Source organism: Arachis ipaensis, chromosome B6 (genome assembly GCF_059453495.1).
Source record: "Arachis ipaensis isolate K30076 ecotype BB chromosome B6, ASM5945349v1, whole genome shotgun sequence".
Taxonomy (NCBI): domain Eukaryota; kingdom Viridiplantae; phylum Streptophyta; class Magnoliopsida; order Fabales; family Fabaceae; genus Arachis; species Arachis ipaensis.
The window spans coordinates 507,586-532,301 of record NC_142441.1 but is presented as its reverse complement, the minus strand read 5'-3'; the positions used below and the strand labels follow the sequence as shown (position 1 = coordinate 532,301).

Genomic DNA, 24,716 nt, shown 5'->3' with positions numbered 1-24,716 from the left:
TAATAATACATAATGAAGAATAACAAAATTTATTATTTTTTGTTAATAATTAACCAGTAATATTTAAAAATATAAACTAAAAATATATTATTAAATTATTAAACTAAAAGAATTATACTAATAGAAAATTTTCAAATGTACCGTCATACCGGTGTATCAATGATTTTTAATCGCTGATCTTAATTATATTTATTATAAGAAGATTTTTAAGTGTACCGTCATACCGGTATATCAGAGATTTTAACCGTTGATCTTAATTATATATATTATATATATTTTTTATAATTAAGATCAACGGTTAAAAATAACTGAAACACCGGTATGACAGTACACTTGAAAATTTTCCTATATTATATATATTTTTTATAATTAAGATTAACGGTAATAACTGAAACACCGGTATGATGGTACACTTGAAAATTTTCCTATACTAATAACTAAAAGTACTAAAAAAATAATATATTCTCTTGTACTTAAGTTTTTCTTAAATAATGGAAATGTGAACAAGATTCTTGGGGCTAAGCTAGGAGGAAAATGTCATGAGAGGAGAGACGATAAATTGAGATGTGTGATGCATACATTGGAGACATTGATATGAGATATTATATACATGTGTGTGTTTTTTGAGGATGGAACTGATTCTCATGTTATATATATTTAAGGGAACCAACCAACATTTCCCTTAACTCACTTTTTTTTTGGGGGCATTTCAATTTATTTTTGCTTTCAAAAAAGATTGTTAATTGCATCGTCCTTATTCCTTAATTTAACTATATTTGCTTACTTATGAGTTAGCACTTAGCACAACATACACGTTTTGTTAATATTCTATTGAATCTATTCTCTTTTCTGCCCCTCTCTCAACCCTTCTTTCATTTATACCAATTCAATTCACTCTTCACTTTGCTATATAGGGAAATATACATACATACATAAAAATTATTCATTAATTTTTGCATTATTATTATGGAGATTATAGAAGATCAACAAGAAGAAGCACCAATGAAATCATCAACAAGGTTCAAGCGTATCTGTGTGTTCTGTGGCACAAGCCCTGGCAAGAACCCAAGCTACCAAATTGCTGCTATTCAACTTGGAAAACAATTGGTAATTTTTTTTTTTAATTCTTTTTGTAAAGTGGTTAATCTCAATTTCAATGATATGTTATATGTATATATAAAGTGATTCAACTCTACTTCTTTCTCAATCTTGTGTCTCACAATTATGAGAAATTATAAAGGGAGTTCATGAAGAATTTTACATAATATTTCAATCCATGCATATATATACCAAACCTATGGTAGTTTTAATTTGTTCTTGAATTGTTATATTCTTAGAGCTTGACTTATTTATTAATTAATATATTAAGCCAAACAAAGCCTAAAAGAAACCAAAGTATAAAAAAGAATGAGAATAAAATTTGAATGCAGGTGGAGAGGAATATAGACTTGGTATATGGAGGAGGAAGCATAGGGTTAATGGGTCTCATCTCACAAGTTGTCTTTGATGGTGGACGCCACGTGTTAGGGTAATAACTACATCACATTCATTAATTTCTTCTTTTTGTAATAATCTTTTGGAGAAAATACTGGGTTTGGTTCTGAAGTTACACTCGAGTCTCAATTTAGTCCATGAACTTTTTAAATTTTAATCACGTTAGTCTCTACAGTGGTTTCCGTCACAGAGTTAATTAAAAAATTTGGAGACTAAACTGAGGCAATTAAAACTTTAAGGACTAAATTGAAACTCGAGTGTAATTTTAGGGACCAAATTATCTCAATCTTTTGTTAGTGAAAACTAGTGTTACATATAAGAATTTAGTATTTTAGTTTATTATAAATTATATACTGAATATCTTATAATTCAATCTTTAAAGAGATTAGCAATATATATTTTTATAAATAATTTTTTTTTATAATATTACTTAGTAACATGAAAGTTGAGAATAATTTATTATTATTATTATTATTATTATTATTATTATTATTATTAAAGATGGATGTGTTTTTTCTCCATCGTGAATCACACAACCTTACTTATATATTTATGTCAATGAAACATTAATATATACTAAAAAATAATATTACCTAATCAAGGATTATTCCTTATTGTTTGTAGGGTCATCCCTAAGACTCTAATGCCGAGAGAGGTATTTAGGTTTATTTCTTATTGTTTTAAAATATTTATTATTGAAAAGGACAATGGTAGTGAATCATGTGTTTCAGATCACAGGAGAGACTGTGGGAGAAGTGAGGGCAGTTTCGGGAATGCACCAACGTAAGGCTGAAATGGTTCGACAAGCTGATGCATTTATTGCTTTGCCAGGTTTTATTTTTATACCATCAAGTTTTAAATATAGTTTCATAATTAGTTTAAAAATAAAACCTTATTTACTTATATCTTCTAATTTTCATTGTATGTTAGTATATATTGATGAAATTATGGTCTAAATCTGATTTTAATAAAAAAAAAATAAAATTGAGGTGGAAAAAGAAAACTCAAAGAGAGAATAAATTTATCATATGAACAAATACAAAATTTAAAATTAAAAACTAATAACTAATAACTGAGTACTGCAGAATACATATTGTTATCCATTTATTTTCTATATATATGTACAAATTTTTTTTTATCATTCTAACTAAAATTATAAAAATAAAATACTATAAAAAAATTATTCAACCAAAATTAATTACAACTTATTTTTATAACTCATTGAGCTTAATATCATCTCCAACATATATTCATTTATTTCCTATATATGTACCATATTTGTGAGACGTCAACTTCTTTCAATCAATGTTTTACTTAGGGAGTCAGGGATAATAAAATTTTAGGAAGAGTTTTAAGTGTACTAAAAATACCAGTGTTCCAGTTATTTTAACCGTTGATCTGAATTATAAAAAAATATATAATATATATTAATTAAAATTAAAGATTAAAACAATTGAAACACCAGTATTTTTGATACACTTATAATTTTTTCAAAACTTTATATGTGTAGCTATAGTTTCAATAAAGAGTATATTCCTGTGAGGTACCCAAAAAGGAAAGATTCTTGTAGTGGCTGTAAAATTCTATTAAAAAATCTATTCATATATATTATTAGGAACCAGTAATCCACTAATTGATTTGTTGATGATTTATATTTATATATATAGGTGGTTATGGAACCTTGGAAGAACTGTTGGAGGTCATCACCTGGGCTCAATTAGGAATTCATGATAAACCTGTAAGATATATATATATATATATATAATATTTTTATTGGAATTTTTTTTCTTATTGTTCAGATATTTTTTTTTTTTTTAGCAAATTGAATATTCCAAAATGAAGGTAGACAAAAAGTGACCGAATTAATTAATATATAGTGTGTTTACCCTATTCATCCTATCTAAGACACACAAATAATGCTACTTTTGTGTCAACTGTGGGCGAGAGAACATAAGATGAGAAGACACTACATCGAACTCAAAAATCTAAGGTGTCAAGTTAATGGGTCTCTCATCTTATTAACTCCTTACTCTTCCTTGCTTTCTTTGATGTGAGACTAATTTCAACACTCCTCACACTCGTAACACTAACAGCTACGAACACTAAAATGTATTTATTTGAATTGGCATATTCATTTTATTTATATGAACAATTTTTTATGAGGATAAATTTTGTTTTAAAAAAAGAAAAAGACTAGAATGTAGCATATATTAGAAAAGTTGAATGAAAAAGAGGTAATGAGGGTCCTAATCAATGAAAAGTGAATAAAAATGGTTGAAATTGCAGGTAGGGTTGTTGAACGTGGATGGATACTATAACTCATTGTTGTCATTCATGGACAAAGCTGTTGATGAAGGTTTCATAACACCAGCTGCCCGTCACATTATTGTGGCTGCCCAAACTGCCCAAGAACTTATGTGTAAGCTTGAAGAATACGTTCCAAAGCACTGTGGCGTGGCCCCAAAGCAAAGCTGGGAGATGGACCAACACTTACTAAATACTTAACATTCTAAAATTGAATCTTCAATGCTTTAATTTCTCTTTCTCAATCGATACATAATGAAGCCTTTTTCGCTCACAATGTGTATCTTGTTAATCATGAACTACATTTGTGTCTTGTAGGTCTATTATATTGTGTGTCATCAAATATGTGCCATTACTATTTCTTTCTCAATAATTCTTACCAAAAACAATTCACGTAAATCAATTCAATTGACTCAAAAAATAAACGAAATAAGTAGTAAAAACATCACTTATTTAAAAGTAGGTCAATTTAGTCACTAGGCCAAAAAAAAAGCATGTATCAATATTGCGGCGGTATCAAAAAATTGTTTATGAAAAATTATAAATAAATGATTCACAATTTGAAGTTGAGGGTGAAAAATACTTTAATTTGATCATGGATTCTTTATATTTTGGCGGTTTCTAACAGATAAAAGATAGAAAACCGCCAAAAGCATGAATAATAATGGGTGGAAACTTAGGTGCAGTCGACTTTACGTGAAGTTGATATCTGAGAGCCGTTAGATAAAAATTTAGTCAAATCAGTCAAATCATCTAACGGCTCTGAGGTATTAACTTCACGTGAAGTCGACTTCACCTGAGTTTTCACCATAATAATGTCCAAGATTTTGAGGTGATTATTTCGTACGGTCACTCAAAATTAATTTAACCCTAGTAGTTAGAAAAAAGAAGAAACATGAAACTATTTATGCAGGAAAAGGAAAACCCTTGTCTGGTGGCTTTTGATTCAACTTCAAATTGTTCAAGTATTTTTCTTTTTTTTTTTTTTCTACCTATGGACAAGTATCACCATCACCATGCATCCATTAATCTTATTATTATTGTTATTTTTTTTTTTGTGAATGAGCCTTTTCTGATCCCGGTCAAAAGATTAAAAAGATGGGCCAAAATAAAGATATTAAGAACTGATAATGCTTTTTAAGATTTGATTAACAAGACCTTAATGACGTACGTAATTGGGAATCATGATGTCCCACTTAAATGTTTGTTTGCAAATGAATCATTTAGAAGCCTTTTAATTCATGCCTTATTATCTTCACAATTGCTAAAGAACTTTGCTTCCATCTTATTAGTTTCATATACATCAATTTCCTTTTATAAAAGTTTCAAATCAATTTCTCATACTCTCTAAATATGTTTTATCATTATTATAGGATCACACGAGTCAAGCGATCTTTTCAGATGATTCAATATTATTTACATAAGCTCCAATATATTATATAATAATAGTCGAAGATGCACGAACTTGATTGCGCATCTTGTATATTTATTTAATTTCCACAGGCCCACTAACAATATTTATTTTTCTTAATCATAGGATCGCATCATCATGCAGAGCATAGCTGATAATCATTGCAAATGATAATGGAACCAATCTTGTGATTAGTTTAATTATGTGGCCAAAATATATAATGGGGTAATGAAGTACTGAATCTGAATGATTTGATTTGATATATATTGTAGTTTTGGAAGTCACTGGAGTTTATTTAGCAAAATAAATTTAAAAATTTATATTATAAACAATTAAACTTGAAGAAAGCAAGGAATGGGTGACATGTTTGCTTTCTCAATTTCATATCATGACTTTGGAATTTGGATTCAATCATCCATTAACATTATATTCCTACTTGCACCCTTTCTTTCACTCAACAGAGTCTAATTTTTAAACCTATCTAGGACAATGAATAATTGAATTAAACAATGTTCAAAAGTGGGAAAATTATAGAGAGATAGAAGAAGAGGTGTATTATTGAAAGGCAAATGAAGTGAATTGTTTAACATGATTTTGATAGTTGTATTAGTTGTGTATACAGATCAAACAAATTAAATGCGAACATTAACCTCACGAGTAAAATCCAAATTAATATGGTTCAGTCATCATCTTTGAATTCCCTGTTGGAAATGAAACATGAAAATGGCAATCAACCATACAAGAGCAAATCCTAATATATCTAACAACTATTTAAGAATTGAGGGATTCCTAACTATGTTAATCTAGGAAGTCCTCAACCTTTGATTCTCTTAATTAGCCTTTTATAGTTTTATATAGTTTGTAGCTCCTAATATGCATATGAAAATCAACTTGTTGATCAGTAAACTACCAATGCAAGGGAGGAAAAAAGATAAGCAGAGAGGCGAACAGCATACCTCCGGTCAAGGTAACGAGGTTGGATTCCGGATCCTTGACAAGTGGTGCATGTGAGTGAACCAGCACCGTCGCAATTTATGCAGCGCGAGACCTCCTTCTGATCGCCACCAAGTTCAACTGTAACATTTCCTGTTCCCAAACAAAATCTACATTTCTCTGGCAGAGGAGTAACAATTTCAAATGTCAGAATGCTAAAAGACTATAATCAAATTGAATTGGAATTCTGAAGTTTCCCCTTGTACAATCTCGCATTGTATCATCAATGATTGTAAAATGTCACAAACAAATTCACCAATAAAATCTTAAGAAACAATGATATGCCCTGAGGCCACAATTATCACCCTAGATTGCTAAGAAATAATAATCAACTTCATTTATAACCAAAAGTCATGCTCAAATTAAACAAAGTGTACTCTAACCAGAAGGTGGATTGCAACACCCTATATTACACACCTACATTGCTGCATTAGCCAAAGTAGTTATCTCTTGAAAATGCTATTAGAATTGAGAATGAATTAGCCTAATAATAAATACTGCATGAGATTAAATGATAGTACACACTACAAACTTGCATTTTAAAAGATACAACAGTTGGTTGGGAATTACAAAGTGTTGGGTATACTTACGAGCACCAGAGCCATTGCATGGGAAGCAGGCTTGCGTGTTTTCTCTCTTAGCCTGCAAGAAATGATAACGATAAGAATAGTAATAATAATAAGAGAGAAATCCAAAACAGTCCCTCATAATTATCTTGAAATACAACGAAGTTCTTGACAAAAAAAATCCAACTCGAGGGACAAAAAGGCCTCTGTGACAAAAAAAAAAGTTAATGTTATTTGACCAAAAGGAGTATTTTTTTTTAGAATCTCGTTGTGCTTTCGAGATAATTATAATTATAAGGGATGGGTATTCACTCTAATAATAATTTGATAAAGTAAATGAGAGAGGAGAAAGGTGTTGACAGCATTATCAATTTGAGACTCATAGAAGACCGGAATACCAATCCCCACTGCAACACTCACAACACCAACCGTTATAGCCACTACCTGAAGAATTTCCAATAATTATATTCATTATCAACTAATAATAATTGTAATAATAAAGGAAGGTTAATGACAAGTATGAATTATGAACCGTGTTTTGATCAAGTTCAGCTCTAATGGGTTTTGCTTGAATTCTTATTGAAGCTGCTGAGGGAGAGAAGGAGTTGAGAGGGTAAGAGAGGAAAGAAGAATGCAAATGCAAGCGGCACCCAGGGACACAAACAGAAGAAGGAGAAGGAGCTAGTGCCATTTCTTCTTCTTCTTCTTCTTCAATCAAATTCTTCAAGCTACCATCATCATCATCCAAACAACTTCAATTGACAACCACATAGTCTTTGGAGTTGGTCCCATGCTATACACGTGCCTCCATTGCCACTCAACACTTGCAACTTATCCTAAACTATACCACTCTTTTTTTTGGTCATAGTAGGGGCCAAAGGCCCAACCACTTTTCTTTTTTGGTCATATTAAGGGCCAAAGGCCCAACTACTCTTTTTACTATTCCAAGGATTATAGCATTCAACCATGCTTATCAAATGATCGGCCTAGAGCCCATACCGTTTTTTCTACAGGCCCAATGTCCATGTCAAGTTAGGCTCCTCCTTCTTTATTAGGTTTCAAGAAGATCCAAAGTATTAAGAATCTCAATGACCCAAGAACAGTATCAGTTCCAATTTTTCAATATGTAAGGAATATTTAGAAAGAGTTTAATTAATATGTATTAGCATATAAATATATTACATATTTTTATTATTATTACGTGGTTAACCTGAAATTGGTGAATTGGGCTTAGAGTACTGGCCCAAGCGTCAAGAGGAGGTGGTCTCCGACTTAGTTTGCGTTCGGAGCCGTCGTCCGACTTGTGTATGTGAAAGAATGGGGGTGGTACCTGCAAAGACACTCCGATGCCTAAGTCAGTAAAGGAATAAGCAGGTTTAGAGAGTATTGGAACTTAGAGATATCTGAGGAGTGTCAGCGTATTTATAGAGGTGATCTAATAACCACCGTTGGAGTAGTTCCACCTTTTAAGGTGGATAACCGTCCCTTTATCTTGAAATATGGTTTCAGGGAGTGAGTTGAGAGATTTTATGAACAGTTACTTATTTGAATAAGTGTTATTTGTCAGCTATTCCTTGAGTCCGACCTCTTCCAGAGAGGTCGGTAAGTAACAAAAGCCAATATTTAGATTGTGCCTTTTAGTTTATTTGAGCTTAAACCCTAGTGTTAAAACAGGGCATGAACCATTATTATTTTCGTGAATATCAAGATGTACTTACGTAGTATACTACATATTACATATAGTTCATTTTTATCATAAATTCTTGTACCTTTAATCTCATCATTGCTAGGGAGGAGAAAAGTTTTTGAATTATTATAACTAATAATGAGTATACATAAAGAAACAAATTAAGGTGGGATGCGATGAAAATGCAAGGGAACAAAAATAATTAGGTGAAATTATTTTCCTTTTCATAGATGTCATAGAAGAGAAATAATGGAGTAAATGGATAAAAGTAAGGATGGGCATATATATGTATGTGGACATGAGAGTGACAACCCAACAAACATATAATTAAATTAAGGAGGCACATACATGTGGGAAAGACCCAAAACATTGACCATGGATGCTTCAACTTTGGTAATTTGGCATCATGGTACATGATATCTTATATGTCTTGGACATTCCCATGTCCCATGGCATGTGTAATGGAATATGGATCATAGATACTTTGAGAAACGTAGAATCCAAGGCTATTCATCTTTTCTTTTTTGCCCTTAATTTTTCTCTTTTTCAACATGAAACATCAACTTCTCCAACCACATCCACATAGCTCCCTTTTTGCTGCTTTTCTTTATCTTATATTATATGCATTATACTATCAATTATCTAACTCCTAATAAGATCACTCACCTTTTGCTTTGGAAGTAAAAAAAATGTACCATGTTTGTTCCCCTCAGGTAGCTATCTTGTGTTTGACATAAGAAGCTCCCAAGAAAGCGTGACATCCACTCCAATTGCTTCTCTTTGCAACCCTTTTTCTTCTCAAGGGGCAATAATGGCAATTCATGCCCATTAAAGAACATATATATAGATGGATGACGATGTAATATATAACTAGACTAGATGCATGTCAACGCATTTGCAATTTTTGTTAATGGGATCAAAATTGTGGCTTAAAGAAAGTGGTTGATGATGATCGAGTGTGCTTGATATTATTTAGTGTCCCATTTGTGTAAATAGTGTAACACACTAACACTTGACATGCCCGAACTCAATAGAGTTTTGACTAATAACATTCATACGGTTCCTTTTCAAACGAAAATTTTCACAATGTTTATTATTCGGTCACCGATTTGGACATCATTTTTCAAATATTTTTGTGCCCCACATTTGTATTTTAACATATATTATGTGATACGTCATAATGGCTTTCGTTATTTTCATGATTTAAGATCCATCATGCAAGGTGGAGGCTCCTATATCTAGGGGTGTTCAAATCCAAACCGATTCAAATTAAACCGTTCATCCAATTCAATTTAAACTAAAACCGTACTAATTCGGATTTGATTGGATTCTATTTTTTACAAACCGCTAAATCGGATCAGATTTCGGATCTACTTTTCATAATCGATCCAATCCAATCCAAACCGTACAATGTGTTATAATATTATTATTTTATTATTATATTTACAATTATACTTATAACATGTTCAATTTATTATACATTTTTATATTATTCATGTATTATTATTATTTAATAAATATTTTATGTTCAAAATGTTATTTATTTATTTATTTTAACTAACCTAGAATTTTATTTCCATTGTTATGTTATCGTTGGTTTTTTAAAATATTGTTGAGATTTGTTATGTCATTGTTGATTATTTAAAATTTGATGTTGAGACTTGTTATATGTATTTAATTTTTTTAATTTACAAAATCGCAAATCTAATACAATCCAAATCGCTTGAAATCAGATCGGATTGGATCGAATTAAAAAAAAAAAAACATTAAATCCAAACCGCACCGTAAATAAAACTAGTATTAACATCGGATGAAATTTTGACTCAAAATCGATCCAAACCGTCTTACCTATATCCATGTAAATATTACATGAGAATCGTCTCAAATAAAACATTTAAAAAAAATAATAATTTGTGTGAAAAAGAAGAAAACAACGCACGTGGTTTTCAGGGGAGAAAAGAAAAAAAAAAAAAAAAAGATAAAACTGGACGCACACATTTGATTATTACTTATTAGTTTACGTTAGCTGACCCCAGAGAATATAATAAAGATAAGATTATTAATTAGCTAATTAATTAAGACAGGATAGCCCAATTTGCGTTCCTATCTTTCCTAGTCCTTGTTAAGATTTTGAAGTGGTTGTGGTTACTTAGTCATTTCTCATTGACTAATGCAACCACATACACACTTATGATTTAAAATCTTTATGTACTATATATTATATAATTAATTAATTGTTAACAGAAATACGAAATATGGTTATTTCAAAAGAGAACATTCCATTTCAAATTCATTTCCATCATTATCACGAAAGTTCTTTTTATTTTTGTTTTTTGTTGAGGTATCACTTCTGTCAGATCCCTGTATCTTACTTGGTTAAAACAACCATTATTCTTGATATCAAGGCAAAAAGAAACGCAGTTGATTGTTCTGCATATTTAAGGAAAATTTGTCCTTTTTTGTTTGTTTAATTTTTCGGTTTACCATGTGGAATCATCGTTGATTATTTACGGATAAAATCTCTTAAATTTAATAACAATATAATATTGATTATTGAATGAGCTACTAAGCGGGAGGGGAAAAAAAATCAAACATTTGCCTTAAATAACAATTTTTTATTCTATTTAGTATATAAACGTTTTCTTTATTGCAAATATATACATGAGTTAATAAAAATTTTAAATACCTTTACGATTTCTTTTTTCTTAAGTGATATATCTATAGGAGTTTCAAATCAAAATTTAAGTTGACCACTATATGAAATAGAGTGAAGTAATACAAAAGTACAAAACCTTTATCCAATCAAACTAATATATAATTCTTCTTTTAGTATATTTTTAAATAAATCTAAACACAGTAATTTATTAAAAAAATGATAGTAATAGGAGAGGGGAGAAAATAGAAGTAGTATATATTAATCATATAATAATGTATAATTTCTAATCTAAAACTAAAAGATTTGAATTTAATAAACTATTTTTTAACTTATTTTTAAATTTTAAAAATTTAAATTTTGTCTTAAAAATATAATAATTTATTAATTAATAATAAATCATTAAATAAAACTCAAATTTACAATGAATTAGCCATTGAATTAAGAAATATTGTAGATAAAAAAATTTTATGTTTGACCTTAAGTCAAAGAGCTATAAGAGTATCTTAGTGATAGAAACCATAAAAATATTATTCATATATTAAAATTATCTATTAAAATTAATCATTAATATATTTATATCTAAATATATCTGTAATTTAATTTATTTTAAATATATATTTATATTTTAATATATATTTTATACTAATTAATGATTTTGATGTACACGTAATATTAGGAGTGTAAGTTATCGAACCGAACTGAAAATTATCGCAAATCGAACCGAAAATTACAACAACTAATTTAAAAACCGAAAAAATCGGTTTTTTTAAACTAATCGGTTCGATTCGTTTTTCGATTGGCTCAATAAAAACTGAACCGAACCAAATCGAACCCAAGATATGCATCCATTTCAATGTTTTAACTATTTTAACTTTTAACCTAACAACAAAAATCTCCAACCCCTAACCATTTCAATGTTTTACTCTTATTATTTCAATTTATTGACTATTTTAAACCTCTAATTATTGTGATTCATATTTTGCTCATTAAAAATTAAAAATAAAAAAAACCGACCGAATCAAACCGCTATTGATTCGATTTGGTTCGATTCAGTTGTTGTAAAAATAACAAACCGAACGATTGTGTATTTATAGAAACCGATCATATCGGTTCGGTTGGTTTTTAGTCCAAAACCGAACCAAACCGAACCGATAACACCCCTACGTAGTATAGTCTAGAAGGAACTATTGGAAAGCGATGAAGGGCGATTGATCAAGAAAAGTGAAGGAACAGCGTAGGTGATGTAACACGGAAACATTACCCGTTAGAACGAGAGTGAGAGAGTCTAATGCTACAGTGTTGAGCACTTTAGTTTATGTTATAGCTGATTAGCTGATAATAATACAAGTTAGCAGTAATTTGCATAAACCAACAATTTAAGCAAACGGCTACTCCAATCTCATCTATTCCACTCTAATCTCTTCTCTCTCTTTCACTCTCTCACACACACACTCTCTCTCGCCGACAACCGTAACCGTTGACGGCGCCGTTTCTCCGCCCATCCTTATCAGCTTTGCTTCTTCCTCCGCCGTAACGGTTAACGGATTTACACTTTGCTTCTCTCTCCTCCGCGACGCAAACATCTTCAGGTCTCTCTTCATTTCTCTCCTTATTTCAAAGAAGAAATGCTAGCTTTCTATTTGATTTTGCAATTTGCGATGAGTTGAATCCAGTGGTTTTAGTATCTTACTGCATTTGAATGTTACTGATATGTGTAACTGTGTTGTTCAGTTTGATCTTGCTTTTGCTTCGCCCTAATTCACAATGCCGATAGTTACTTCCATGAGCATTACTTGATGTTGTTCATCTAGATATTAGAATCATCTTCTTCTTTTTTTTTTGTATATCAGTATATTATGTAGTTCTAAATTTTTCAAGTTCAGAGAGAAAACTGAAAATGACTCGTGGAATTTTGAAGAACAATAAGATGCGGATTCTTTTCTTTTGTGTTTTCCCTTTACGAGAATGGAATTTGAACCTTTTTTGTTATAATTTATATTTTTATCCAAGTTGACGGTGAAAACTCGTTTTTTTCAATTGAGTTTTGATTTCAATGTGTAGTGTACATTTGCCTAAGAAGCCTGGTTTTCTTCTCATTTTCTAATATTAGAGTGATCTGAGACTAAAATTCTTGAATATGCAATCGAATCGTAGATAATATGAAGTAGGGACCATATTTATCCTGCTGTTTTGGTTGCTCGGTTTCTGTTTAGCTTAATCGATTCTCTTTTCTTCTTCGATGTCAGGGAAGCGAAATGATTGGATCCTTTCTTACCAGGGGGCTTGTGTAAGTTTTACAGCATTTCAAATTCCCGATCTATCTTATCAATGGTTTGCATTGTAATATTTGAAAGAAATATAACAAATTTTCTGTGCTTTGATGCATTGGCAGGATGGTTTTTGGCTATGCTTATCCAGCATACGAATGCTATAAACAGGTTGAAAAGAATAAGCCAGAAATCGAGCAGCTTCGCTTTTGGTGCCAGTATTGGTACATATTATTTTGATTGATAAGCTATGAACATGAATTGATAATTTCTGGTGACAAACACCTATACCAACTTTTGTTTTTCCCTCTATATCACAGGATTTTGGTGGCTGTTTTGACAGTTTTTGAGAGAATCGGTGATACTTTCATATCATGGTAGTGGATTCTATCTTATCAATGTGCTCAATGCTATCTATTCTTCTTTTCTTTTTCTTTCTTCTCTCCTAGAAGAATATTGATTTTGATGTCTTGTTTATTATTTGATTTTTTTTTCTTCGTGAAGGGTCCCAATGTATAGTGAAGCTAAGCTGGCATTCTTCATATTTCTGTGGTATCCTAAAACCAGGGTATTAAATTGATTACTGAAATATGGAATTCATTATTTTCTTCTCTTCAACATGATAGTAAAATTCCTGATATTTGTGATAGGGAACAACATATGTGTATGACTCCTTCTTTAGACCGTATGTTGCAAAGCATGAGACAGAGATTGATCGCAACTTGCTGGAAATGAGGACAAGAGCAGGAGATATGGCTGTTTTGTATTGGCAAAGAGCTGCTAGTTATGGCCAGACTAGAATATTTGACATTTTGCAGTTTGTTGCTGCACAATCAACACCAACTCCTCGTCCTGCTGCTCAGGTAGTTGATTTTGATTATGTATTGTTGTTTGCTGTTATGTTTGAATGTGGCCTAACTTTGCTAGAATTTCAGTGAAATAAAATATAAAAATAACATGACATTTCCATGATGAAGTTTTTATGTTTGGAATTGTATTGTGCTTCTCATTCTTCTCTACTATGTAATTTAATGTCAAGATATATTTTTCCAATTAGGTATAGGCAAATGACATGCTTGTCATATCAATTAAACTCAAAACAACATATTAATGAGTCCATGTTAAACAGTTAAACGATTAATCTAGGAAGGACATATGTTTTCCCAAGTTATTAAGCTAGTACCATCTTCCTAAACAAATAAACCAATATCTTGATAACTCTCATTTAAAATAACTCTCATTTAAATCTACAGAAAGAGGAGAAAAAATATGGATGACAAATATTTCTCTTTTCATGATACCTTAATAAATATTTCTCTTGATGGGTATCATTCTATTCTTTGTGGCATTAGATGATATCTTTGAGGGCTTTATCTTAATTCTTCTTTATGCATATTCTAACATAATAAACAAATTGTCTGTTAAAGCAGCAGCAGAGGCCAGGAGTGAGGGTTCGTCAACCTGCAACTCCTAATCGCCAACCAAATTCTCCGGCAGAACTACAAGTTGAGGAACCTCCATCTCCTGCCTCTAGCACAACTTCAAGTCAGCTCCAGAAGGAGGTAACAGAAGAGGTGGGTTCAGCCCAGGTGCCAAAAGCAGTTGCTCCTGGCGCAGTTTTAAGTAGCCAGAAGTCTCTTCCGGCAGGTTCAAGTATTCCACCCAAGTCTCCTGTGGCAGGTTCAGGTATGCCTCCCAAGTCTGCTTTAACCCAGAGGTCTATTTCTCTTCCTGAAACCACCAACAAAGTTGCACCAGCTGAGGCAGAGCCAAAGCAGAGTGAAGCAGCAGAGTCTTCATCTTCTGGTGCAAATGAAAATGGGAACCCTCCTCCAAAGGAGACCCTAATGGAAGAAAGCATTCGTGTTACACGGGGCAGACTAAGAAAAACCCGATCAACAACTCGTTAGTGTGCTAATAATGTCAACTTTAGCTTCATATAGTGGTAGGTGAACGATGACAGCCATTTAATTGTTGTAGAACTTTATGTAAATCTATTCCAAGTTTTCATTCCATTTGTTGCTTCATTATGTGTTTGTTTGAAGTTCTGTCTGCTCTAGCATGTTTGGTTTAATTTTTAGAACCTTAAAACGGCAAAAGCTAGAAGATATCCTCCCTCCATTCCCCATATCCTGTAAGTGTCACTTCTTGAAACGTCACGAGATAGATATATCTAAATCAAATTATATTTAGATACATTGGTTCAAAGAAGTACCAAAGGGTGAGAGTGTATAAGTTGGCAGATCAATAGTCATAAACTTTACAAAACCTAAACCAAATATGCTATAGTAGCTACCAAATGCCACATGAAATGGGATTTTTGTATTAGCTTTGTGTAGTTTGTTTCTTCATGTTAGTGACATAGTGTAATGGTGTCAACTAGCTTTAACGAGCAAGACAGAAATTCATTAAGAAAGCTTCCCTTTTTGCATGCACTAGGTGACCAGGATTGTTATGCACGAGATCAACTAAGATAGTAGGTATGGCATTTTGGACTTGGATGCTACTACGTGGCTAAACTGACGGTTGTCATCAACATAGAAACAGTGTCTTCAAATAACAAAAATTCGAGAACATGTAAATCAAATAAATTTTGAAAATGGGGTAACCGCACTCGTATAGTAAAAGAAAATCCCTCAGATTCTGTGATGGGTTTTTCTTCCCACCATAAATAATTATAATATGATATAATACTTTCCAATACTTTAATAAGCTTGAAGTCGCAGGAACCAGGAAGTTAAAGTGTGCGGTGTGGGGTTCAGCATAGTAGTAACGTGGGGTTCTACCCTTTTCAAACGGGAAGATATCTAGTGTTTGGAAGTTGACATTTGAAAAATAAATAAATAAATAACTAACTCGGGTTAGTCTAGTCTTAAGCAAGTGTTTAGGGTTCAAATATCACCTGGTGTATACAAGTATACAACAATTCATTGGTTAATGACAAACTCTTAAATAAAATTCTGATTCGCGACAAATTAATCATTCGTCTGTCGGATTGAAGGATACCATAGGCAACCAAAAATAAATAAATAAAAATAAAAAATAAAATAATGGAAATTGTTTAAGTTTGACTATGGGTTTTGAAGAAATTGTACCGTTACTTCAAAGACATAGTTGGTTTTGGAATTATTAACTAGTAGTGTATTAACAGACAAGGTACCACGATATTTAATTAATTTTAAAAAATTTCTTAAGAGTGTATTTGGATTGTAAAAGAGATGGAAATTAGAGCTCAAGTTGAAATAAGATGATTTGATTTGAATCATAATAAAATATTATGCTTGAAATAAATTATAAGCTAAATTTGAATGGATTTGCCAATGAATTATGTTCACAAAATATACCCAAATAAAATTTGATTTGATTTGTTCACCAAAAAAAAATTTTTTTGATTTGATTTGATAGGGTTTTAATTGCAGTTTTAACTAAATCTTTTAAAAACATTATGAAAAGAAAGAACATTGATTTTTTTATTATTGACAAGATACGAGTGATAATACAAAGTTAAGAAAAAAAAAAAGTGATAATACATATAAAATATAAAATGCATATCTCTATTTTATAACACTCGCCTGTGCAATTTTAGTAGCAGTAACTTCGTGTTTGTTTCTTTATTTATGTATATACAAGACAACGAATAATTTCAAATTGACTATTATTGAAAATTTTATATGAAAAATAACAAGTATAAAATACAAAACCATTAAGTACATATATCATATTACAGTTCTCAATAAAAATAAAGTAATGCAAAAAAAAAAAAAAAAATCATGCACCAGTTAGAAGCTAGTAAACATGTGAGGAGATAGAATTAGTTGCTACTGCTGCAAATCCTAGTCCCTGTGAGAATGTAGCCACCAAATGCACTCATTTGCATTGATGGATGAGTTCTCGATGTAAGAACCTGCAAACATATGATTATATTGTTAACAATCAAAAAATAAAAACTTATGAAATATGTTAAGCCAGAAATTTGTACATAAAAATAGAAAAGAGATCAAAACAACACTTGACCGTCATTCCCCTTTTCACTTCTGTAACCAAAGGGCTTAACGATCGTTCTGTAATTTATAATATGGTAATAATGATGATGATGAATTGCATAAATAAATCTAACCTGGTATTCACGTAACCAAGGCTCTGATAACTGCAACCCAATGGCCATTTTTGCAAGCTGTAGATTGTGCATGCAAGTTGCAAGAGGCTGCAATTTAATAAGTGGGCAAGTAAGAGAATAATCCCACCCTCAAAACAATTTAATTTCTACATAATAGAAGAGAACATGATTTTATATTTGCAATTTGTAAATCAATGACCAAAACAATGGACTGTGCTAGTAGCGAAAGTATTTGAAATGTTCCTAAAGTTAACCAACGTAGTGGGAACAAATGATATTTAATCCCCAAAATAAAGTGAAACTAAAAGCGTTTGAGATTTAAAAAAAAAAAAAGGAACATCTTTAAAATACGCTGCAATTTATTAAGACTGAGGTGTAAAATAAGTTACCTGAAGATATTGGTGATAAATAGCAAATGGAGCAGAATTCGATAAAAGGGGCAAGACATCTCGAACCAGTGGCCAAATATCCATCTCTGGAGCAGCAATAAGTAGGCTGTAAAATAATGAAGAAAAATGATCAGCCTCCACCTTACCTAAATAGTTAGTGAAATGTTAAAACTTTAGATACCTTGAAAACCCATTTTCCTTCCATGAATCAATGGTTTCTTGTGGTGCTTTTTCTCCGGCTTTTGTAGCTTTGCAAGCTCTTATAACAGGAATGTTCTCATTCTCAGCACCAAGATCAGAAATGTCATTTCCTGATGAATGGCTGATTTCATCTGTGTTGGCCGTCACACCCATCGGATCCTGCACAAAGCGCATACCCTGATGAAGTTTTTTACTACAAGATTGAACAAATCAGGAGACCAAGGAAGTGCTACTTACATTTGACTGGGTTTCAACATTGCAGACATCATTCACATCAGCAACTTGCAGAATTTGCTCGGGTGACTCTTTTGATGATAGCAGGTCCGAAATGGGACAACGGAGGATTCTGCCACAAGAAAAAAAATGATAATGATGCCAGGAATAATAAATAAATAATTAAAAAAATTGAAGTCATTTGCTTTGGTTCTCAATAAAATTAACTATGTAATAATAAAGGAGGAGTGAGGAGTTAAGACTAAAGACACGTCAATTTCATATAGAGAACAAGCATGCAACACTATCTACATTTTTAATAATTTAACAGTTATATCACAAGAAACTTTCATGAACTCTTCCCCTTATCTTTCCTAGGATTCAAAAGTCTTTTAATTCCTGAGAGAAACAAAATAGTGTCCACGATACTTGTTTGAAGGAAAATTTTAGTTGCAATGATAATGTTAAAAGTATCCATGATATTCAACAACCACAAAAAAAAGAGACATTAAGCTAAAAAAGTAAAGTAAGAAACTACCAAAAATCATTTTCTTTTCAAGGCATATCTATGAATTGCCCTATCAAGGTGAAAATATCTGATGATTATAACTAATAATTTTTTGACAACTTGCAAACAAATTGCATCACATCACCTCACCTCTTGCAAATTTCATCACTGAAGTTAAATATCCTAACAATATCCATGGAATAAGGTGATTGCCCAAGATATGAGTTGCATACAAAGCCGGTACCTATGAAATAGACAATAACAGCAAACGGTTGTTTCTCTTATATCATCATAAAATATGCAGTATCTAAGGTGGCAACAACGTTAAAATTTATACCACACCTCCTAAACGTTCTGCCACAGCACCAGTAAGAAGGCCACTGATCATATCAACTACAAGAATGTCAGAATTTGCAGAAACATTCGCCATGGAAAGTAGAAGAGACAATGTATCCACCCGCAAGAATCTGAATCATTAACCGTTAAAATTTTAGAAATAATACCAAGGATATGAACTTCATTTCATGTAGAAAAAAGTGAATAATGACAACTAAGTTTTGTAAATAGTCAGCACACACACACACACACACATACACACACACACACTCGCGTGTATGTATGACATAAATATAGCTCGAGATACACAAGTCCATAGTGTAAGGAAGAGTTAATTCAAAATCAAACAAAAATTGATATCTTCTTTTTCCTCTTTTCTTTGGACCAAACACACACATTAAAGACTTTGCATTCAGAAGTTCCAAAACCTAATTATGCATGCTCAACGTCTCAACTCTAATAGAAAGTACATGAAAATATTATGCAATTCTGAGCAAATGATAAAAAACTCACCCAATTTTTGATGGATACTTCTTAAAATAGGCCTCACATATACTGAAAAATCAAATAGAAGCAACCATAAGGCTAAGTAGAGACTTAAAAAAATCATTGAAACTGATAAAAATATATAAACATATAGATAAAAAAGATATCGAAGATGAAACATAAATCATAAACAACTTAATGAGAAAGCTAACAAATAGTCCCAGAATAAAAATGAATATAAGCCAGTATGTATATGTTAACTAAAAATAATAATTATGATAGAAGTTTGAAATCAATAGTGAAAAACAATTTAGGTCACCTTCTAGCAACAGGACGCCTCATAAGTACTTTTGGTGCATATTTCTTCTGCTTCTTGCGTCTATATTTCTCCTGCATAGAACAAATGCATTGGTTTCAGTTTCATTCTCAAAGCAGACTGCATAATCTCTTTATGCTTCTTCAATATACCTGTGAAAATGCTGTTTTCTTCTCATATGTTGCACTATTGGCAATGAGAGCTTCAATAATCTCATTACCTCCTGCACCCTGCCTGCATAAGAAGGCAAGGATTTTTCAGAACCCGAATCTCTTAAGCTTGGTAGAGAAACAATAACCTAACAACTTTTTCACAAAACCCAGGCAGTGCACTTTTGGTAATGGTATAAGTTAGCTACTGATTAATAAACATTCTTGTAACTGAAAATAAGCTTATCCAAACACATTAAGAGGATGTTAGGCACATTACATAACAAGAAAAGTAGTAGATTACTAGTAATCCATATTAGCGCCCAAGAAAAGATTCACTACCCTTTACATTAATTCATGGATGGTAGAATTCCCAATAACTAAGAATGGTGCTACACAGAAGCGAAGCTGTCTAACAAAATACAGATGAATAAGGATTGCATAAAATGTTACCTTCGCATGGCTTCAATATCTTCACCAGTGAGGGTTTGTGCAGTGTTATTGTCAACCAATTCGCGATTATCCCTCGATTCAACATTCGGTTGACCATCATCTTTTATTTCCTCATTGTTAGTAGCATCAGCTGTAAGTTTATTTCATCCATGTGATTAATAAAACTACTTCTAGAGGTTATTATAAATTAGGAATAGTTTCTGAATAGAAACTAGAAACTAGAACTAATATGCAATGATGCATAAGCATAGATAGATACCTTGAGGGGAAGGTATAAAAGGAGAGAGGGAAGTGCCATCGAGCTGAAAGAGAGAACCGAAGGGAGTGCCGATTAACGGTTGGAGAGAGCAGTTCTTATTCCCAATCTTCAATTTCCTGCGTAACGAAAACATTAATGTTATTATTATTATTATTATTAAGTTAGTTAATTAATTAAAGAAGAAGAAGAAGAACATACGCAGCGGGGGAGAGGCGAGCGAAGACGAGACGGTCACCGTCGTTGATGTCAAGCAAGACGCTGCATCCTTCCCACGTCACTCTTCCGTTATTACTTTTATTGCCATTCGGCTCAGAACAACAACATTCTGCTGCTGCTGAACAAGACATTCTTCTTCTTCTTATTCTTACTCGCAATGAATGAATGAATCGGGACGAACAAGCAGTGGCAGTTCGGCACCTTCACGCACGTACACTCTATGCATCCCCACTCCTCTGCCGCTATCGTTCCTAAACCCTCTTAACATTATTGGGCTCCACTTTTCTCATTGGGCCCAATACTCTTATGGACCTTTACTGTTATTGGGCCCAATACTCTTATGGACCTTGAAGCTAGTATTACCCCCAACCTAATTGTTCGGTGTAGTGACCAGAAAAAAAAAACTGATTGTTGGGCCCAAAACTATTGAAACATTGAATAAAGAATAGAATAAGTTTAGTAGTTAATTTCCTAAGCGATATATTAATTTCCTGTAGGTGACCGAACTAGTACTTGGCAGTAAGATATCTTGCTTTTGTTGCAGTTGTTGAATTAATTCTTAATTAAAGAATCTTGATAACATAGCAAATAATATTCTAGTTTATTGCTTACTATTCTTTATGTTAATGCTGGTAATTGGATGGTTGGCCAAATCTGACTTTATAACTACTTTCCATATGATTTGTCCCCTTTTACTGATTATTAAAATGGATTTCTCATCCTTTTCTGTATTGTAAGATGAATCTCACAGAAACTCATGGAATATGACATATGTAATAAGACGAACATCATGCTGTTTCCACCTAAAATTTTATAATCAATGTACTTATGTCTGTATATAAGAATGAAAAGATTTGCCCCTAAAGTAAATAATCATCTTCAATTGGTTGAATTATATATGCATGTAAAAAGCAGAATTGCAACAGCATAAAATAAAAAAAAATAAAAAATGTCCTAAGATATTACATAAGCTAAAAACTCTTACGTGAAGTTGATAGATGAGAGCCGTTAAATGATTTAAATGATTTTATTAAATTTTCATCTAATAGCTCTCAACTATCAACTTCGCATGAAGTTAACTGCACTTGAGTTTTCACTATTACATAATCAGTACTAATTTCGTAGTGCAATACCTATTTCCTATTTAAACTAATTTTAGTAATATTTATTATCTTCTATCTCTAATAATCGAACCCAACCCAATTATACCTCATTAACATCAATATTTATTTCTATTTACATTATTATTTTCTACACTCCTTAATTAATGTCTTCGCTCTCTTGATAATTTCTCTTAGAAATTGATACGAAGAAGCTAGGCTTATGATTCATCTAGGTTTTTTATACACTTGGACCCAAGTGTAGTAATGCTACTGTCCATAACATTTCACCCTCATAAACACCATAGCAAAATTATTTATCATGTGTATGTTGTTTACATTTAATTCATAGTTAACATTCATATATAATAATGTAGACGATGAAAAAATAAATAAAACCATTTCACATATATTATATATACGAAGGATAAAATATGCTCTAAAAATGTGTAACAGAAGTACAAGTTTATGCATATAAAGCGGGAATATGTATTTGGAAACAACTAAGAAGGCAAAGAGAAAAAAGGGAAACGAAGATGGGAAAGATATTATTAGTAGGATTATTGGAAGGCACAAATTGGGCTCATACTTGTTTCTCCATGTTTTACATGGTGTCTTCTTCTTGGCTCATATGCTTTTTTAGCTTTTTGCTTTTAGAATCTCGCCTACTACATAATAATATCTTATAGGATGCGATCCATTTATTTGACCGTACTAAATTAAATAATTAAAGTGCTCAACTAAATCACATTATGGTTCCTCCTTCCTATACATAGATACACCCATCCTCTTCCTCTTTCTCCTATCTATTTGACCCTATCCAAGTAGGTTTTATTCTAACAGTGTCGTCTACTTTTGCCAACATTAATTTCTAAAAGGGAAAGTTTGAGGAATCAATGGAATATTTATATAATGTGTACAATGAAGGTTTATGGAGTATTAGAATATAATTATTAGTGTTATATTTTTTCATCAGCTGAAGTTTTTGAGATGAGTGGTATCATGACATGGTATTAGAGTATTAGATCCGAAAGGTCAAGAGTTCAATCTTTAGTGAATCCAAAAATCAGTTTAAGTTTTTAGGAAGATGTTTATTATCTATAGTACTTACGGATTTATAATATGAGTGGATATTACTTAAAAGTTGAAACAAATATTATGAGAAGTAGATATCAAAGATATAGTTAATTATTTGTATTTTTCTATTTAACAATTTAAATTTTTAAAATAAATAATTTTATGACTGTAATATATATTATGCTAATTTTTTGTATATTAAATTTTATAAAGTCTAATGATTTTATATTTTATAAAGCATGATACTAAAATTCATTTAGAAGTTAGTATTCACTTATTTTTAGCAGAGTGATTCAAACATGCTAAATAAGAAAACACCATGTATAATATTAAAAAAAAAATCATTTGGTGAAATATGTGTACGTAATAAAAATAATGCTAGGGAATCAAGAACAGCAAAAAATCAGCCAAATGTCTCTGGATGAATTTAAAATTTCTACGTAAATAGTGCTTATGTTAGGCATTAGGATATTTCTTTTTTTGTAAATTGGATGGTTCTAAATCTGTTATCTGATCTATTATGTTTTAGATATTTAGAGAGAGAAGGAGGGTGAAGAGACAGAAACTAATTGAATCAATTTTTGTGATTAACGTATCTCCTCCTAATTTAAATATAATAAAATATTTAATATTTAATATTTTAAATCATAAATAAATAAACCTAATTACTATATTTATAATTAATTAAATTATTCTATTCATCGCTGATTTGGAGTTGATTCCATATACTTTTTCAATAAAAATACACTGAAGTTACATGCAGTTGTTACTATGCATTGTTAGATGAGGAGGTAGAGCTTCTTAGAAGCTACGAATCCTGGTCAAGTGCCTACTTCTACGCTTTTATTCATCAAGTCTAATTAATGAGGATTCAATGATTCACCGTCAAAATGAAAAAATAAATGAGGATTCACATCTTTCAAAGGTTTATGGATATTATGCAATTCACGTTGGGATTCATAAGCTTCTCTGTCATTTTCTATAATATATACATTTCACAAATATATCTATTTTTTATTTTTTATTTTTTTGAAAGGAAGGTCAACCATCTAAACAACAACCATTCTTCATATAAAATCCATGTAACTTAACTACTTAAGTCACCAAGCAATGTTGTTTTCATCCATAATAATTTTCACACTATTACAGTGAAATAATAGAAATAATCATTTTTATATAAATATGATCTTGCTAATAAATACTTTAAAAAATACTTGATAAGGATTACTATATAAATAACAATAATTTTTAATAGAATATATAAAGTATTGGAAAAATTTTAAGTATACGAAAAAATATCATTTAATATATATTATATATATTTTTTATAATTCAAATCAACGATTAAAACAACTGAAATATCAGTATTTTTGGTACACTTGACTCTTCCGTAAATATAATTCGAATTGAAAGTTAATGTGTTTGAAGGAGTAGGCCACACTTTCCTAACTAAGAGGCCAGAAAGAAAGTGCGTTTCACTGACAAATACAGTACTAATTACTAATACTCCACATTAAT

At 31.3% G+C, this 24,716-nt stretch overlaps 4 protein-coding genes across 5 annotated transcripts; 2 read left to right on the top strand and 2 right to left on the bottom strand.

The window, feature by feature from the left end:
• Positions 1 to 585: 585 nt before the first annotated feature.
• Positions 586 to 4,168, top strand: LOC107645309 (cytokinin riboside 5'-monophosphate phosphoribohydrolase LOG1). The gene is made up of 6 exons (XM_021103625.2): positions 586 to 1,107; positions 1,431 to 1,528; positions 2,119 to 2,149; positions 2,226 to 2,325; positions 3,162 to 3,232; positions 3,781 to 4,168. The coding sequence occupies exons 1-6, from the start codon at positions 967 to 969 to the stop codon at positions 3,997 to 3,999; spliced, it is 660 nt and encodes a 219-aa protein (XP_020959284.2). The 5' UTR covers positions 586 to 966; the 3' UTR covers positions 4,000 to 4,168.
• A 1,549-nt stretch (positions 4,169 to 5,717) lies between these two features.
• Positions 5,718 to 7,580, bottom strand: LQY1 (DnaJ/Hsp40 cysteine-rich domain superfamily protein). Its single transcript, XM_016349305.3, has 5 exons — positions 7,301 to 7,580; positions 7,129 to 7,212; positions 6,793 to 6,844; positions 6,166 to 6,322; positions 5,718 to 5,910 (listed from the first exon to the last, which is right to left on the bottom strand). The coding sequence occupies exons 1-5, from the start codon at positions 7,457 to 7,459 to the stop codon at positions 5,889 to 5,891; spliced, it is 474 nt and encodes a 157-aa protein (XP_016204791.1). The 5' UTR covers positions 7,460 to 7,580; the 3' UTR covers positions 5,718 to 5,888.
• A 4,868-nt stretch (positions 7,581 to 12,448) lies between these two features.
• HVA22G (HVA22-like protein G) lies at positions 12,449 to 15,405 on the top strand. 2 transcript variants are annotated; one of them, XM_016349303.3, is made up of 7 exons: positions 12,449 to 12,700; positions 13,358 to 13,398; positions 13,504 to 13,602; positions 13,699 to 13,755; positions 13,883 to 13,946; positions 14,029 to 14,241; positions 14,809 to 15,405. In XM_016349303.3, the coding sequence occupies exons 2-7, from the start codon at positions 13,367 to 13,369 to the stop codon at positions 15,286 to 15,288; spliced, it is 945 nt and encodes a 314-aa protein (XP_016204789.1). In that variant the 5' UTR covers positions 12,449 to 12,700; positions 13,358 to 13,366; the 3' UTR covers positions 15,289 to 15,405. The 2 variants fall into 2 exon arrangements, with proteins under 2 accessions (XP_016204789.1, XP_016204788.1); XM_016349302.3 differs by having other exon boundaries at positions 14,806 to 15,405.
• Positions 15,406 to 17,013: 1,608 nt separating this feature from the next.
• Positions 17,014 to 21,261, bottom strand: LOC107645306 (eukaryotic initiation factor 3 gamma subunit family protein). The gene is made up of 13 exons (XM_016349301.3): positions 21,004 to 21,261; positions 20,806 to 20,921; positions 20,547 to 20,676; positions 20,097 to 20,178; positions 19,948 to 20,018; positions 19,656 to 19,697; positions 19,149 to 19,273; positions 18,957 to 19,050; positions 18,323 to 18,431; positions 18,066 to 18,244; positions 17,885 to 17,990; positions 17,496 to 17,582; positions 17,014 to 17,282 (listed from the first exon to the last, which is right to left on the bottom strand). The coding sequence occupies exons 1-13, from the start codon at positions 21,150 to 21,152 to the stop codon at positions 17,190 to 17,192; spliced, it is 1,383 nt and encodes a 460-aa protein (XP_016204787.1). The 5' UTR covers positions 21,153 to 21,261; the 3' UTR covers positions 17,014 to 17,189.
• Between the last annotated feature and the right edge of the window lie 3,455 nt (positions 21,262 to 24,716).